The sequence below is a fragment of the Choloepus didactylus genome, chromosome 17 (assembly GCF_015220235.1).
Source record: "Choloepus didactylus isolate mChoDid1 chromosome 17, mChoDid1.pri, whole genome shotgun sequence".
Lineage (NCBI taxonomy): Eukaryota > Metazoa > Chordata > Mammalia > Pilosa > Megalonychidae > Choloepus > Choloepus didactylus.
This window is the reverse complement of record NC_051323.1, coordinates 17,205,463-17,223,203: the sequence shown is the minus strand read 5'-3', so window position 1 is coordinate 17,223,203 and position 17,741 is coordinate 17,205,463. Positions and strand designations below refer to the sequence as shown.

Here is a 17,741-nt window from a genome sequence, read left to right as displayed (position 1 = left end):
GTTCTGAAAGCAGCAAGAGAAAAGCAATTCACCACATACAAAGGAAACAGCATAAGACTAAGTAGTGACTACTCAGCAGCCACCATGGAGGCAAGAAGGCAGTGGCACGATATATATAAAATTCTGAGTGAGAAAAATTTCCAGCCAAGAATACTTTATCCAGCAAAGCTCTCCTTCAAATTTCAGGGAGAGCTTAAATTTTTCACAGACAAACAAATGCTGAGAGAATTTGCTAACAAGAGACCTGCCCTACTGGAGATACTAAAGGGAGCCCTACAGACAGAGAAACAAAGACAGGACAGAGAGACTTGGAGAAAGGTTCAGTACTAAAGAGATTCGGTATGGGTACAATAAAGGATATTAATAGAGAGAGGGAAAAATATGGCAAACATAAACCAAAGGATAAGTTGGCCAATTCAAGAAATGCCTTCACAGTCTTAACGTTGCATGTAAATGGATTAAACTCCCCAATCAAAAGATATAGATTCGCAGAATGGATCAAAAAAATGAACCATCAATATGTTGCATACAAGAGACTCATCTTAGACACAGGGACACAAAGAAACTGAAAGTAAAAGGATGGAAAAAAATATTTCATGCAAGCTACAGCCAAAAGAAAGCAGGTGTAGCAATATTAATCTCAGATAAAATAGACTTCAAATGCAGGGATATTTTGAGAGACAAAGAAGGCCACTACATACTAATAAAAGGGGCAATTCAGCAAGAAGAAATAACAATCGTAAATGTCTATGCACCCAATCAAGGTGCCACAAAATACATGAGAGAAACACTGGCAAAACTAAAGGAAGCAATCGATGTTTCCACAATAATTGTGGGAGACTTCAACACATCACTCTCTCCTATAGATAGATCAACCAAACAGAAGACCAATCAGGAAATTGAAAACCTAAACAATCTGATAAATGAATTAGATTTAACAGACATATACAGGACATTACATCCCAAATCACTAGGATACACATACTTTTCTAGTGCTCATGGAACTTTCTCCAGAATAGATCATATGCTGGGACATAAAACAAGCCTCAATAAATTTAAAAAGATTGAAATTATTCAAAGCACATTCTCTGACCACAATGGAATACAATTAGAAGTCAATAACCATCAGAGACTTAGAAAATTCACAAATACCTGGAGGTTAAACAACGCACTCCTAAACAATCAGTGGGTTAAAGAAGAAATAGCAAGAGAAATTGCTAAATATATAGAGACGAATGAAAATGAGAACACAACATACCAAAACCTATGGGATGCAGCAAAAGCAGTGCTAAGGCGGAAATTTATAGCACTAAACTCATATATTAAAAAGGAAGAAAGAGCCAAAATCAAAAAACTAACGGATCAACTGAAGAAGCTAGAAAATGAACAGCAAACCAATCCTAAACCAAGTAGAAGAAAAGAAATAACAAGGATTAAATCAGAAATAAATGACATAGAGAACAAAAAAACAATAGAGAGGATAAATATCACCAAAAGTTGGTTCTTTGAGAAGATCAACAAGATTGACAAGCCCCTAGCTAGACTGACAAAATCAAAAAGAGAGAAGACCCATATAAACAAAATAATGAATGAAAAGGTGACATAACTGCAGATCCTGAAGAAATTAAAAAAATTATAAGAGGATATTATGAACAACTGTATGGCAACACACTGGATAATGTAGAAGAAATGGACAATTTCCTGGAAACATATGAACAACCGAGACTGACCAGAGAAGAAAAAGAAGACCTCAACCAACCCATCAGAAGCAAAGAGATCCAATCAGTCATCAAAAATCTTCCCACAAATAAATGCCCAGGGCCAGATGGCTTCACAGGGGAATTCTACCAAACTTTCCAGAAAGAACTGACACCAATCTTACTCAAACTCTTTCAAAACATTGAAAAAAATGGAACACTACCTAACTCATTTTATGAAGCTAATATCAATCTAATACCAAAACCAGGCAAAGATGCTACAAAAAAGGAAAACTACCGGCCAATCTCCCTAATGAATATAGATGCAAAAATCCTCAACAAAATACTTGCAAATCAAATCCAAAGACACATTAAAAAAATCATACACCATGACCAAGTGGGGTTCATTCCAGGCATGCAAGGATGGTTCAACATAAGAAAAACAATCAATGTATTACAACACATTAAAAACTCGAAAGGGAAAAATCAATTGATCATCTCAATAGATGCTAAAAAAGCATTTGACAAAATCCAACATCCCTTTTTGATAAAAACACTTCAAAAGGTAGGAATTGAAGGAAACTTCCTCAACATGATAAAGAGCATATATGAAAAACCCACAGCCAGCATAGTACTCAATGGTGAGAGACTGAAAGCCTTCCCTCTAAGATCAGGAACAAGACAAGGATGCCCGCTGTCACCACTGTTATTCAACATTGTGCTGGAAGTGCTAGCCAGGGCAATCCGGCAAGACAAAGAAATAAAAGGCATCCAAATTGGAAAAGAAGAAGTAAAACTGTCATTGTTTGCAGATGATATGATCTTATATCTAGAAAACCCTGAGAAATCGACGATACACCTACTAGAGCTAATAAACAAATTTAGCAAAGTAGCAGGATACAAGATTAATGCACATAAGTCAGTAATGTTTCTATATGCTAGAAATGAACAAACTGAAGAGACACTCAAGAAAAAGATACCATTTTCAATAGCAACTAAAAAAATCAAGTACCTAGGAATCAACTTAACCAAAGATGTAAAAGACCTATACAAAGAAAACTACATAACTCTACTAAAAGAAATAGAAGGGGACCTTAAAAGATGGAAAAATATTCCATGTTCATGGATAGGAAGGCTAAATGTCATTAAGATGTCAATTCTACCCAAACTCATCTACAGATTCAATGCAATCCCGACCAAAATTCCAACAACCTACTTTGCAGACTTGGAAAAGCTAGTTATCAAATTTATTTGGAAAGGGAAGATGCCTCGAATTGCTAAAGACACTCTAAAAAAGAAAAACGAAGTGGGAGGACTTACACTCCCTGACTTTGAAGCTTATTATAAAGCCACAGTTGCCAAAACAGCATGGTACTGGCACAAAGATAGACATATAGATCAATGGAATCGAATTGAGAATTCAGAGATAGACCCTCAGATCTATGGCCGACTGATCTTTGATAAGGCCCCCAAAGTCACCGAACTGAGCCATAATGGTCTTTTCAACAAATGGGGCTGGGAGAGTTGGATATCCATATCCAAAAGAATGAAAGAGGACCCCTACCTCACCCCCTACACAAAAATTAACTCAAAATGGACCAAAGATCTCAATATAAAAGAAAGTACCATAAAACTCCTAGAAGATAATGTAGGAAAACATCTTCAAGACCTTGTATTAGGAGGCCACTTCCTAGACTTTACACCCAAAGCACAAGCAACAAAAGAGAAAATAGATAAATGGGAACTCCTCAAGCTTAGAAGTTTCTGCACCTCAAAGGAATTTCTCAAAAAGGTAAAGAGGCAGCCAACTCAATGGGAAAAAATTTTTGGAAACCATGTATCTGACAAAAGACTGATATCTTGCATATACAAAGAAATCCTACAACTCAATGACAATAGTACAGACAGCCCAATTATAAAATGAGCAAAAGATATGAAAAGACAGTTCTCTGAAGAGGAAATACAAATGGCCAAGAAACACATGAAAAAATGTTCACCTGCTTTCTTTTGGCTGTAGCTTGCATGAAATATTTTTTTCCATCCTTTCACTTTCAATTTCTTTGTGTCCCTGTGTCTAAGATGAGTCTCTTGTATGCAACATATTGATGGTTCATTTTTTTGATCCATTCTGCAAATCTATATCTTTTAATTGGGGAGTTTAATCCATTTACGTTCAACGTTATAACCGTGAAGGCATTTCTTGAATCAGCCATCTTATCCTTTGGTTTATGTTTGTCATATATATTTTTCCCCTCTCTCTATTAATATCCTTTATTGTACCCATACCAAATCTCTTTAGTACTGAACCTTTCTCCAAGTCTCTCTGTCCTTTCTTTGTTTCTCTGTCGGTAGGGCTCCCTTTAGTATCTCCAGTAGGGCAGGTCTCTTGTTAGCAAGTTCTCTCAGCATTTGTTTGTGAAAAATTTAAGCTCTCCCTGAAATTTGAAGGAGAGCTTTGCTGGATAAAGTATTCTTGGTTGGAAATTTTTCTCTCTCAGAATTTTAAATATGTCATACCACTGCCTTGTCACCTCCATGGTGGCCGCTGAGTAGTCACTACTTAGTCTTATGTTGTTTCCTTTGTAAGTGGTGAATTGCTTTTCTCTTGCTGCTTTCAGAACTTGCTCCTTCTCTTCAGTATTTGAGAATCTGATCAGAATATGTCTCAGAGTGGGTTTATTTGGATTTATTCTATTTGGAGTTTGCTGGGCAGTTATGATTTGTATATTTACAGTGTTTAGAAGATCTTGGAAGTTTTCCCCAACAATTTCTTTGAATACTCTTCCTAGACCTTTACCCTTCTCTTTCCCTTCTGGGACACCAATAAATCTTATACTTCGATATTTTATATTATCTGTCATATCCCTGAGGTCAATTTCGATTTTTTTGATTTTTCCCCCATTCTTTCTTTTGTTCTTTCTTTTTCCATTCTGTCATCCTTGAGGTCCCTGATTCACTGTCCAGTTTCCTCTAGTCTTGTACTATGAGAATCTAGAATCTTTTTAATTTGGTCAACTTTCTTGTATTTCCATAAGATCATCTATTTGTTTTTATTTACTCTTGCAATTTCTTCTTTATGCTCTTCTAGGGTCTTTTTCATGTCCTCTATGTCCTGTTCCATGCTCTCATTATTTGTCTTTAGTTCTTTGATTAATTGCTCCAAGTACTGTGTCTCCTCTGATCTTTTGATTTGGGTGCTTGTGTTTGGGTTATCCATATCATCTGGTTTTTTCATATGCTTTAAAATTTTCTGTTGTTTTTGGCCTCTGGGCATTTGCTTAACTTGATAGGGTTCTTTTAAGATATGTAGGTGATTTAAACACTTCTCTCTAATTTGTCAGATCTACAGCTTGGTGGAGTACACTTCCTCTAACTAACCAGCAGGTGGTGTCTGTGAGCCACCTATTCACCTCAAGCCAGTTCTCCCCAACTTTGTCTTTGTGGTGAGTGGTGGTCTGAGACTTGTGGGGTCCAACTGGTGCACCAAGTTTTCATGTGTATTTGGTGCTGCCCTCTCCAAATGTGGGGTGTGTATCTGAGTGGTTAGGGAGGGAGAGTGGCTTTAATAATCAAATCTCGCAGCTGTTCCTGGAGATTTAAAGTTGTTGCAATAGTCTAATCCTTCAGTTCAGTCGTGCCACAGTTTGTCTCTGCCACTGACCCACAAGTCCTTGGTATTGGCACATGTTCCCTGGGACTTGTGAGTTGGTCCCTCTTCCAAGCCGTGCCCTCCTAGAGCCTCTGCTGAGGGAAGACTGTGTCTTCATGTGGTTTTTAGTCATTTATATTTCCTCTGTGGAAAAATGTCTATTTCTGTCTTTTGACCATTTTAAAATTGGGATGTTTGTCTTTTTATTGTTGAGTTATAGGATTTCTTTGTATATTTTGGGTATCAAACCCTTATCAGATATGTAGTTTCCAAATATTTTCCCCCATTGAGTTGGATGTCTTTTCACTCATTTGACAAAGGCCTTTGAAGCGCAGAAGTATTCAATTTTGAGGAGGTCCCTTTTATCTATTTTTTCTCTCACTGCTTGTGCTTTGGGTGTAAGGTCTAAGAAACTGCCTCGTATCACTAGGTATTGATGATGTTCCTATCTATTTTCTTCTAGGAGTTTTATGGTAGTGGCTCTTATATTTAGGTCTTTGATTCATCTTATGTTAATTTTTGTATAGGGTGTGATATAGGGGTCCTTTTTCATTCTTCAGGATACAGATATCCAGTTCTCCCAGCATCATTTATTAAAGAGACTGTTCTGATCTAGTTGAGTGGGTTCAGGAGCCTTGTCTAAAATTAATTGACCATAGATCTGAGGGTCTATTTCTGAACTCTCAATTAAATCCCATTGATCAACAAGTCTATCTTTATGCCAGTACCATGCTGTTTTGACCACTGTGGCTTTATAATATGCTTTAAAGTCAGGAAGCAGGAGTCCTACCACTTCATTCTTCTTTTTCAAGATGTTTTTGTCTATTTGAGGCCCCTTTCCCTTCCAAATAAATTTGATAACTAGTTTTTCCATTTCTGCAAAGTAGGTTTTTGGAATTTTGATTGGTATTGCATTGAATCTGTAGATCAATTTGGGCAGAATTGACATCTTAATGACAATTAGCATTCTAATCCATGAACATGAAATGTCTTTCCATTTATTTAGGTCTTCTTTGATTTCTTTTAGAAATATTTTGTAGTTTTCCGTGTATAGGTCCTTTACATCCTTTGTTAAATTTATTCCTAGATATTTGGTTCTTTTAGTTGCTATCATGAATGAAATTTTTTCTTGATTACCTCCTTGGAGAGCTCATTACTAGTGTATAGAAACGTCATTGATTTTTGCGTGTTCATCTTGTATCCTACCACTTTGCTGAACTCATTTATCAGCTCAGGTAGCTTTGTCATAGTTCTTTCACTATTTTATAAATATTAAATCATGTTATCTGCAAATAGCGAGAGTTTTACTTCTTCCTTTCTGACTTGGATGCCTTTTATTTCTTTTTCTTGCCTAACTGATTTAGCTCGAATTTCTAGCACAATGCTGAATAACAGTGGTGAAGTGGGCATCTCTGTCTTGTTCCTGATCTTATACGGAAAGCTTTCAATCTCTCACCATTGAGTAAGATTGTTAGTGTGAGTTTTTTTTTATATATGCCCTTTATCATGTTGAGGAAGTTTCCTTTGATTCCTACCTTTCAAAGTGTTTTTACCAAGAAAAGTTGCTGAATTTCATCATATGCCTTCTCTGCATCAGTCAAGATTATCATGTGGTTATTTTCCCTTTCTATTTATTAATGTGGTATATTAAATTACTTGATTTTCTTGTGTGGAACCACTCTTGCATACCTGGGATAAAACTCAGTTGATCATAGTGTATAATTCTTTTAATGTGTCATTGGATTCAATTTGCAAGTATTTTGTTGAGGATTTTTGCATCTATATTCATTAGAGAGATTGGTCTGTAGTTTTATTGTAGTATTTTTCTCAGGCTTTGGTATTAGAGTGATGTTGGCTTCATAGAATGAGTTAGGTAGTGTTCCCTTTCCTTCAATTGTTTTTTGGAAGAGTTTGAGCAGGAATTATGTTAATTCTTCTTGGAATGCTTGGTAAAATTTACCTGTTAAGCCATCTGGTCATGGGCTTTTCTATGTTGGGAGGTTTTTGATGACTGATTTAATCTCTTTACCTGTGATTGGTTTGTTGAGGTCTTCTATTTCCTATTGAGTCAGTGTAGGTTGTTCAGGTGTTTCTGAGAAATTTCCCATTTCATCTAAGTTGTCTAGTTTGTTGGCATGCAGTTGTTCATAGCATCCTCTTATGATCTGTTTTATTTATTCAGGTTCCAGGGTAATGACCTTCCTCTCATTTATGACTTTATTCATTTGCAACTTCTGTTTTTCTGTCTTTGTCAGTCTAGTTAAGGGTTTGTTGATACTATTGATATTCTCAAAGAACAAACTTTTGGTTTTATTGATTCTCTCTATTGTCTTTGTTGTTGTTGTTGTTCTCCATTTCATTTATTTCCACTCTAATCTTTGTTACTTCTTTCCTTCTGCTTGCTTTGGGAGTAGTTTGCTGTTATTTTTCCAGTTTCTCCAGTTGTTCAGTTAGGTCTTTTGTTGTAGCTCTTTCTTAATGTAGGTGTTAGGGCTATACATTTCCCTTTGGCACTGCATTTGCTGCATTTGTGGTTACTTTTTAGATTAATCTGTAATATCAACATTTTCTTATAACTTGTTTCTCTCTTCAAAAAGTAAAGTATGGACAATTTTTATTTAATTGAGTAACTTTTATTTAATTGATGAGTGTAAAAAATTATATAGAGTCTAAAATTATTTATATCAATTCATGATATTCAAGGGTTACCAAGGGAAGCTATAGGTATTAAGGATATGTCCCTAACTATTGGAGTTGATGTCACAGAGGGAGACCACAACCTTTTCCAAATCATTCAATTTTTTTTCCAATAATTCATTTATTTATTCAAGAAACATTTACTGAGAAATCTACCATGTGCCAGGTAGAGTGATAAATGCTTCTGATACAGAGTGGTGTAAGACACAACCCTACCTTCATGTAACTCATGGTCTGCTTGGGACCTGATCATGAAAAACAAATATCAGAAATACATTAGACCATCCATATACAGACATTTTCAAAAATATTAATAATAATAACTAACTTTTTCTGGGAATTATGGAAAATTTTGGTAATGGAGAGTGGTGATGGTAGCACAACATTGTGAATGTAATTAACATTACTGAATTATATTCTTAAAATTGGTTAAAATGGGAACCATTATGTTGCATATATGTTTACAATAAAAATTTTAAAAATAGCTTTTATTGAGCACTTACTATGTACTAATTAATTTACTTATATGATCCCATAGACTCCCTACTATTGGAATGGGGTAGGAATTAACTAAGGCTTATAGAAGTTAAGTACTTTGCCCAAAATCACCCAGGTAGTAAGTGATAGAACTGGATTTAGACTCAGGCAACCTAATTCTAGAGCATTCATCATTCTGAGAATGAGAGAAGCTGCTATTGCCAATTTTTTGATGAAGACACATCAAAATGAAGCAAAATATTAAAGGAATAAAGGAATTAATTATGAGGAAAGTAGAGGCATATTAGAGAGATTTTCAAGCAATGAACCAGACATACACTTAACTCACAAAGAGGAATTATAAGCAACTTACAGGATGATGTATTATTTATAAGAAAATAAGGAAGTTATTGGAAGAATCATCAGCCATGAAATAAGGTAGGAAGCTGCTTTCCTGAATTTAAAAGCTCTTCTACACAGCCCTAGCCACTGAGTATTCTACATAAAGGCGTCAAGCAGCCTCAGAGTACTCTGAACTCTATGTCATCAGGGATACAATAAGTCCTTTCTGGGTTCAGTCACTGAACAGAGAAAAGAACATAGTTCATGCCTGATCTGTCCATGGTCAAAGAGGAGGAAAAAGAGCATCTGTCTCATGGATTCAGTTTCAGAACCTGTTGGGAAGGACTCTGGTGATCTGGGGAGCTATGATCATCTCAGCCTGGTTCACGGCCCACTTTGTGACCAAGAGGGTGGAGATGTTACAAGAGAAAGAGGGATGTTGGGCAGACCAAGAACAGCCTCCACAGGTATCATTGCCACCAATTCATTCAACCAATAAATACCTACTGATAATCTAAAATATGCTGGGACACAGAAATGAGCCAAACAACTTTCTAATCCCAAGGTATCTATAGTTTAATGCAGAGAGAAAAGACATCAAGTAGTCTACAATTTAGATGAGGAGATAAAATTATCACACAACAGCAACGGTGAGCAATTCTACATGCTGTATAAGTAAGTGCTAAATTGTGTGGTGCAGACCATAGAGATATGGTTGTTCTAAGGAAAGGAAAATCAATACAGTAGTCACAAACCTGAAGTAGGACTTAAAGGGTGGGGAGGATTTTGCTGGAAGAAGATGGGGGAAGGAATTAAAAGGAAAAGACTAATATGAGTGAAGGGATGGAGATAGAAAGAAGCACAGTAGGTTCTGGAGTCAGTGAGGAGACTGGCTTGAAAAGTGCAAAGTGTACCAGCATGTGAGAACTCACAAACCATATGGCTTAGGCTGATTATCCTCCCTCCCCCACTAGAACAATATGAGTGGCCTCTTGATGCTGGAAGGATCCAAATGTGTCAGAATTTGATGGGAATCACATTCTTAGTTCCCAACCCCAAGACCTAATTACATCGGGGGAAAAAAAGAGTGAGGTTATCCAAGTGGGACCAGGAAGCGATCACAGTTGTCAGAACAGTGGGCACTTCCACATGTGTGGTGGAGGAAAAGGCCAGTGTGGCCAGAAAGGACTGCTGGAGGGCAAACCGTATCTTGAGTGCTGAATGAATTCAAAATGGTTAAAAAACCCTTAAACTCCACAATTTGGAAATGTCTACTTGACTTCCTGACTAAAATCTTTTAATAAATTTCCACTGCCTTAGGATAAAATCCAAATGTCTTAGTATGGTATATGTGACCCTTCCTGATCTACCCCTTGCCTCCCTTTACAGCCTCACCCCTGCCACCTCCTGCTAGGCTTCAGTCACAGGGAATATGGGCACATCTCTGAAGGCTGATCCGATCTCGTTTTCTCATGCTTCTGGGTCTGCTTTCTGAGTGCCCCTTTTCTCTTCCTCTGCATGACTATCAGTCCTCTAAGACTCTCTTTGAATATTTCCTCCTTCACGAAGTTAAGGTTGCAGGATTGTGGGTGAGTTAAATTTACTTATTTGTGCTTACCTGCATTTTAAAATTTGTTTACAAAAAACATGAATTTTTTTTTCAAATGTAAATATCAAGGAAAATGTCACTCAAGTAAAGTGAGCAAATGGGACAAGGGGAAAGAGCACTATGTAGGACCACATAACACTTTCCCTCCAAAGTAATCCCAGGGGGTCATTCAAGAAGAAGTCTAATTTCAAACACAAAATATTATTTTCCCCCCATTTAATTAGCAAAGATTTAAAGAGAGAGAGAGAATAATTCCCAATAGAAAATTCCCATTTACTATCGGTAGAAGTATAAATTGGTATGCTCTTTTTGGAGGGTCATTTGGCAGTAACTATCAAAACTTAAAATATATATATTGTTTTACCTAGTAACTTTACTTCTAGGAATTTAGTCTATAGAAAATACTTTCACAAGCACACAAGTATATATCTAAGCAGGGACGGTTACATAATTTGTGGTGGTCCAGTACAAAATGAAAATGCAGGACCCCTCATTAGAAAAAGAAGGACCAAGTGCCATTAAGGGTACTAAATCATAAGACTTTTTCCTTTCTTCCTTGGTCTCTTCCTTAAAATGTCATGGTATTTTTTTTATTTGCTATTTAATGTCATGCTCTCTCGGGTACTGGAATACTTGCTGGGTGAATAGATACACTCACAGGTATCTGGGGCCCTGCCCTGCAACTCAGTGCACAAGTGGTGTGCGTCCAGGCCCCTCCCAGGAACACAGGGCAGCAGGTAGGGGCAGGTAGGGCTTGGGAGCAGGTAACTGAACTTATTCTGGGGAGGTGGGAGGAAGTGGGAGACAGGGTGTGTGTGAGCTGAGGCTCTAGGCCTTTGGTGCATGCTCCATTGTCCCACTGAACTTTACTTGCACAACAAAAATTCAAACCCCAAGTAGAGGGCCCTGTGTGATTCAAAGATCATAAGCCTGTGAAGGCAGTTATGTATAGAAGACTGTACATACAGCATTGACTATAAACACACAAAAATGCAATAAACCAAACTGTTCATTAATAAGTGATTGTACAAATAAATTATGGTTCAATCACACAATAAAAAACACGCAGCCTTTAAAAAACGAGACATTGATAAATACTGATACAGATAGCTATCCAACAAACAAGAACAAAGAAGGTTGCAGAATATGGTTTATGTCATGATTCCATAAAAGTATTAAATATATCATGTGTGGGTGAGTGTGTATGTATGTATGTGTGTGTGTGTGTGTGTGTGTGTAAAGAAAAGTTGGGAGGGATACACCAAACCTTTCAAAGTGATAAGGGGCGGAAGGGATTTTTATTTTTGATACCTAAAATATTTCATTTTTTACTAATAGCATATTTTATTTCTGAAATAAAAAACAATGATTAAAAAATTCAACTCCAGTGCTTGCTTCGGCAGCACATATACTAAAATTGGAATGACACAGAGAAGATTAGCATGGCCCCTGCGCAAGGATGACATGCAAATTCATGAAGCGTTCTATATTAAAAAAAAAAAATTCAACTCCAACACCTAGAAACATCTGTCTGAACTGCTGTAAAATCTCCAGCTTCATTTATCATTTAAAAACATAAAACAAACAAACAAACAAACATGGAAAATAGACTTCCTGACCTGTAATAGACTGTACATTAAAATTCTTACCATCGTTGCTGGGGTCTTCAACAGGGGATGCTGAGTCCATATATTCTAGGCCTTCCTTTGTGATCTCAACGACCTGAAGCCTCCTGACCCTGACTAGGTCTGTATCTTTCAACCCTTCCTCCAATTGTTTGACCACTTCTTTTCCAGACTGGGAAGTCAGAATAGTAATCTGGAAATAAACCCAAGAATCAATATGTCTACTCTCCCTGGTGTACAGAGTGAGGATCATAACAGGTTGCATCTGAAGGATATAAGAAGCAGAAGTCTCTGGTAGTGGCTATTGCATTTAACTCAAAGAAGAGGATTTAACCATAACTTACAAATAAGATTTCATTTGACAGGTTCTGGTGGGACAGGTCATCACAGAACTCTTCTAGGCTGAACTGATCCTAGAAAGTGACCAGTGAGAAGCCACACCTGTATTTTAGTCTTTCAAGATTGCTTGAAGAACTGGCAGCATTTCTCCCTCTCAAAATTCTTTGATTTTATGAGGCAACAAAGAAAATAGCATCTTTAAATTCCACTCACTAAATGTGTACTAAATATTAGAGAGCTTGTATGCTTTCCCAGTGGTGGTGCTTTGGTGTAGCATTCTCAGACTGATTTCGCTCCTTTCTCTCTTGACCCTAAAGTGTACTTACCCTTGACCAATATAGTTGACCCGAAGGAATGCTGAGGGGTCTGTGTATAGCTTGAATATTTTATTCCATCTGAATGAACACAATGCATGTTTTTATTAAGCAGTTTTGTCTTGGACTTTGACACTCTGGAAGGCAGGTATTAAATGTATACAATTATCTTTGGTACTTAGAAGTTTGTGATGATAAAGAGGGATGCAGACAAAAGTACAAATATCTTTTTTTTTGCAATAACTTTTTTTTTACATTTTTTATTGTGAAATATAACATATATACAGAACAATGATAACTTTCAAAGTATGATTTAACAAGTATTTAGCAAATTTCAGAGAATGTTATGGGTTACAGTTCCACAATTTCAGTTATTTCCTTATTGTGAAATATATATACAGGGAGGTGATAACTTTCAAAGTACAATTTAACAACTATCTTTTAACTCAGATTGGACAAACTGGACACTTGGGATTAACAAAGATAGAAAGTGTTCTACCTCACACTCATTTATGCACCCAGTCGCGTATCCAGTCATGACTTATATTTTTAAGACTATCTCAGTATGGCATCAGAACTGTAGCAGCTTTTATATTTGCACACTTGCTAATCCTAGGCAAATTTACTCAATTGATGCCAAAATTTGTTTAAGAACAATTATAAATTCCAAGGATACCTTGGTAAATATAATTATAGACGTCAATCGTGCCAGTTTAACGTTTCCTTTACAAGTTCCAAAATCCAGAGACAGATGGTATATTCAGATTTTATTTTGATTTCCATTTTTCCTTATAACTCACTTCAGTCAATATTTTTAGAGGTCCTCTCTATGCCTAGCTCTGTATTAGGAGTTGCACAGGTTGTAGGAAAAAGAGAAAAATGTCATCTGTCTGCAGGTAGCTGAAAATTTGGCTTTGAAAATTACACTCAATGTAACAGAATAATTAAGAGTGACAAATAATGAAGCACCTAGTAGACTGAAATGGGAAGATGGCCTTGAGTCCTAAAAACCAGCAGCTCTTACCTCCAGGGAAGTGTAGGACATAGGTGCACTTGTGGCCACATGCCTGCTGTACTGTTTGAACTGCTGGAGTCCATCCTCTACTGCCAGCTTCAGGGAAGTGCCTTGGGGTCTGACGCAACCTTCTCTCGGCAACATGCGTAGCTCTGAGATGCAGGTGTGCAGCCTAGCATAGTTCCCTTTTACTTGCTACGGAGAAAAATGAATCAACTGAGTATTATGCAGCCATTGTACACCTATATTTACTGACATGGAAAAAGCTATGCAATAAATAAATTAGAAAAATTAAATTAAAAATCAGTATAGTATAGTACTATCCCATTTATGTAAAATTATAAGTCCTTTCTTTCTTTATGTCTGTATCTATTTATCTATCTATCTAATCTATCTAGTCTATTATCTTTACAGACAAATAGTTGACTGGAAGATATTCACCAAAATATTAGAAGGTGGTAGGATTTTAGGTAATTTTTTCTCTTTCTTATACTTGTTTTCTTCTTTTTAAACTCTCTTTCAATTTCTCTGAAAATGTAAAAAAAAATGTGTCTTAGTTTGTTCTTACCACACCCTTAAACACTTCTCTAAATTTCATAATCTCTTTCTTCCTCTCTTTCCAGACTGTTTTAATGGGAAAAAATTTTTTTCAGTTGTTAGTTTTTTTTTTTTTTTTTTTTGGTTAGTTTTTATTAAAGCTATATTTGCATATAGTTTAAAAAGTCAAATCATTTTTGCATATAAAGTGAAATAGTCCTTCAAGGCTTTTTGCAAAATACATAATCGATCCTCCACTTCCACCTTGACAATTTTCTAAAGGCAACTAGTTTCAAGTTTTTTCAGCTGGCTTATTGGCTATTCCTGTTTCAATTTTAGGTGTTATCTGATGGATTCCCATTATGGAATATGAGAATTTGTTTCTCTTTCACTCTTCTACCGTCACACCCCTAAACATGGTCTCCCCACCCCCCATTCTCTTAATAGTTTTCATTTTGGGTAGACTGATATTCAGTTTACTTCATTATGATTATGTAAAACCTAATGACAAATAATATGCTAAATTATTTTTTCTTTTCTATACAATATGTGTATTTTTTTGTTTTCCTGGATTTAATATTTATGTTTTTTCATTTGCATACTTTTCTATCAATTAATTAAATCATAGACTTTTCACCAGTTATCTCAAATTCCTCTCAATATATAAAGACACTGGATATTTTATCAATTTCATTTTCTTGAAGAAATCTTTCCTAGGATGGACTTTCCAGCCTATTTCAATCTGTTTGCTTTCTCTGTCAGGTGTACCACTGCAAACAAGGATCTGTGTTAACCATCATCCTGGAGTTTTCTTTCAGTGCCTTTGTGTTGGTTACTGGTTACTGGTTACTGGTTGTGTTGGTTACTGGATCCTATATTGTCTCCTTTCAGAGATTCCTGAGAAAGGGTTCATGGGAAATAATTTTTTGAGAACTTTTAAGTCAGTAAATGTCTTATTCTGCCTGCACATTTTATTGATAATTTGGCTAGATATAGAATTCTAGGTTATACAAGATTTTCCTTCAGAAATTTGAAGTCCTTTATCCATTGTCATGTACTTTTTACAGTTGTTGTCGAAAAGACCAAAGCCATCTATGATTCCTGCTCCTTTATAAATGACCTGTTATTTTCTCTTTTGAATCTTAAATGATTTTCATTTTCTCCCAAGTATTGTGAAATTTCATGATGATCTGCCTTGTTGTGAGTATATATTCATGCACAGTTCCAATTGCTCTGTGGGCCCTTTTAATCTGGAAACATTATTCAGTTCCAGAAAATGTTCTTGAATTATCTCTTTGATGATTTCATCTCTTCTATTTTCTCTTTCTGGAACTTTTATTATTTGAATGTTGGATACCCTGGACTAGGTTCTCTATTTTCTTATGTATTTTCTCCTATTTTCCATAATTTTACCCTTTTGTTCTATTTTCTAAGAGTTTGGCTCAATTTTATCTACTAACCCTTCTACTGAGTTTTTCATTTCAACTATCACAATTTTAATTTGCAATGGCTCTTTTTTGTTCACTGGATTTTAAAAATAGATTTATTTATTTCATAGATGGAATACTTGTTTTATATCTTTGAGGATATTAATGGTAGCTTTCATTTTTCTTGAGTTTCTTTTCCTGGCAATGTCTCTTTTTCCTCCAGGTTGATTTTATTTATTTTTTTAAAGAAAATTTTATTTCATTTGTTTCTTCTGGTTTGGGTATCTACATTTCACGTTAGAGGTTTTCCTAACATGTGTGTTGATCTTTGGTTATTGGCTCATATTTAAGAATTGGCACTAAAAAGATGGTTGGAATCTCTGTGTGCAAGGATAGGGCTCGCTGACTCTGGGTTTAACTGCATGGTAATTTGCCTGAGCGGTTTCATTGCAGAGCCTCTTAGCTCAGTATCTTCATATCTTTCCTCTTGGGCTGGTCAGATTTCCAGGAGAAAGATACGCCAGTATCAGTCATCGAGGGAATAGGCCTGGCTACCAGCATTTTGGAAATCAAATAAGGGAAAAGGATAGTGTGTGTTGGGGGTAGATCTTGGCATCCAGCATGAGACATTCATTTAATTTTCTAATTTTCAGTATGGTTCTCCTATCCTTAACTGTGCCTGGTGTCCCCTAGGCCAGAGAACCTTTCATGTTTTGAAACCTCTAGTTTTCTGCTAGTGAAAGGAAGGGGTGGTTCCCCAGTTTTTGGAGTAGAGGAGGGGACCTAAAGGTCAAATGGCTTTTTAAACAGACTTTCAACTATCTTTCTGCTTTGGCTCTATCTTCATTCTTATCTCCAGAGGTACTTGATTTTGCCAATTCCAGAGCCTTTTGAGTGCTTGGCAGTGTAAACTGGTTTTCTTCTTGGCTTTCCCCAGTACTGGCTTAAGACTTAGCTCTCTTAGGACTGCTAGATCAATTACCACTTGTCCACCTACATCATAGCTTCCAAAATTTTGATGCAAATTTCCCTTCTCCCATTACTTCTTTCTTGTGGGTTATACTGGTTCAGAGATTTCTAGTTGTCCTTCGATGTTTCCTCTTCCTTTAGGAAAGAGAACTCCCAGTTTTTAATTGGCTACTATGACTCTCTGGAATAAAGATTATATTTCCAAGTCTCTCATACAGTTAGGTGTTCAATGTGGTTAAGTTCTGACCAATGGAATGTAAGCAAAAGTGATGGGTGCAACCTTTGATAAGTGTCTTTAAGAGGTGAGGGAGTGCTTTTCCTCTCCCTTTACTCTTTCCTGCTGTTTAATAAAAGGCATAAGGGTTTGAGCTCGAGTAGCCAGCATGGACCACAAGATTGTAGCTTGTTGCAGATGGTACAGAAACAAGCCAGGAACATGGTGCTCTATTGGTTGTGGAATTGCCATACCAGCCCTAGATTGCCTAAATTACTTGAGAGAGAAGTAAACAACTATGTTATTTAAGATGCTTTTATTTAGGGTTGCTATTATACACAGCTGGATCTAATCTTAACCAATTCAATGCCATCAAAAAAATATCCCCATAGTTGTTTGGGAGGAACCAACAGTAAAAGTATGTTTCCAACTGCCACCTTTGACAATAGTCAAAAGATTATTTACACTTTTCTGCATTTAAATTTTCTAAAATGAAAATTCTTCTTTATCAGGGAAAAATTTTTTATCAGGGAAAAAACTGTGAAATGTATTTTGAAAACTAAACAAAAATCTCAACTTACTGTGTAATTTTTTTTCAAATTTGAAACAGAATGGCCCTCTGATGTATCTGCCAGGAGAAGATGACAACCTTTAGGAAAAGGAACTGATCTTCTAATAAGATTTGAAAATATTGTCCATTTGAGTATTGGAAAATTCTGTCAAATGCAATGTTTTGTTTTGGTTTTTTTTTTTTTTTTTTGCAATATTAAAATTATGCTGTTCTTCCTGACAGTAATCAGATAACAGAATTAGTCACTGCCCGAGGACAC

The 17,741-nt window shown here is 36.2% G+C and overlaps 1 protein-coding gene and 1 non-coding gene across 4 annotated transcripts in view; one reads left to right on the top strand and one right to left on the bottom strand.

Annotated features, from left to right (window-relative positions):
• LOC119512563 (meiosis 1 associated protein) overlaps positions 1 to 17,741 on the bottom strand; it is a 107,437-nt gene that overhangs the window by 73,343 nt on the left and 16,353 nt on the right. For all 3 annotated transcript variants that reach the window (XM_037807311.1, XM_037807312.1, XM_037807313.1), the window contains exons 3-4: positions 13,774 to 13,959; positions 12,121 to 12,289 (exon numbers count right to left, since the gene is read on the bottom strand). In XM_037807311.1, the coding sequence (XP_037663239.1) occupies positions 12,121 to 12,289; positions 13,774 to 13,959 (355 nt within the window). The remainder of the gene's footprint in view (positions 1 to 12,120; positions 12,290 to 13,773; positions 13,960 to 17,741) is intronic.
• On the top strand, positions 11,859 to 11,965 carry LOC119512996. The gene has a single exon (XR_005212506.1). It is a non-coding gene; the product is annotated as a U6 spliceosomal RNA (small nuclear RNA).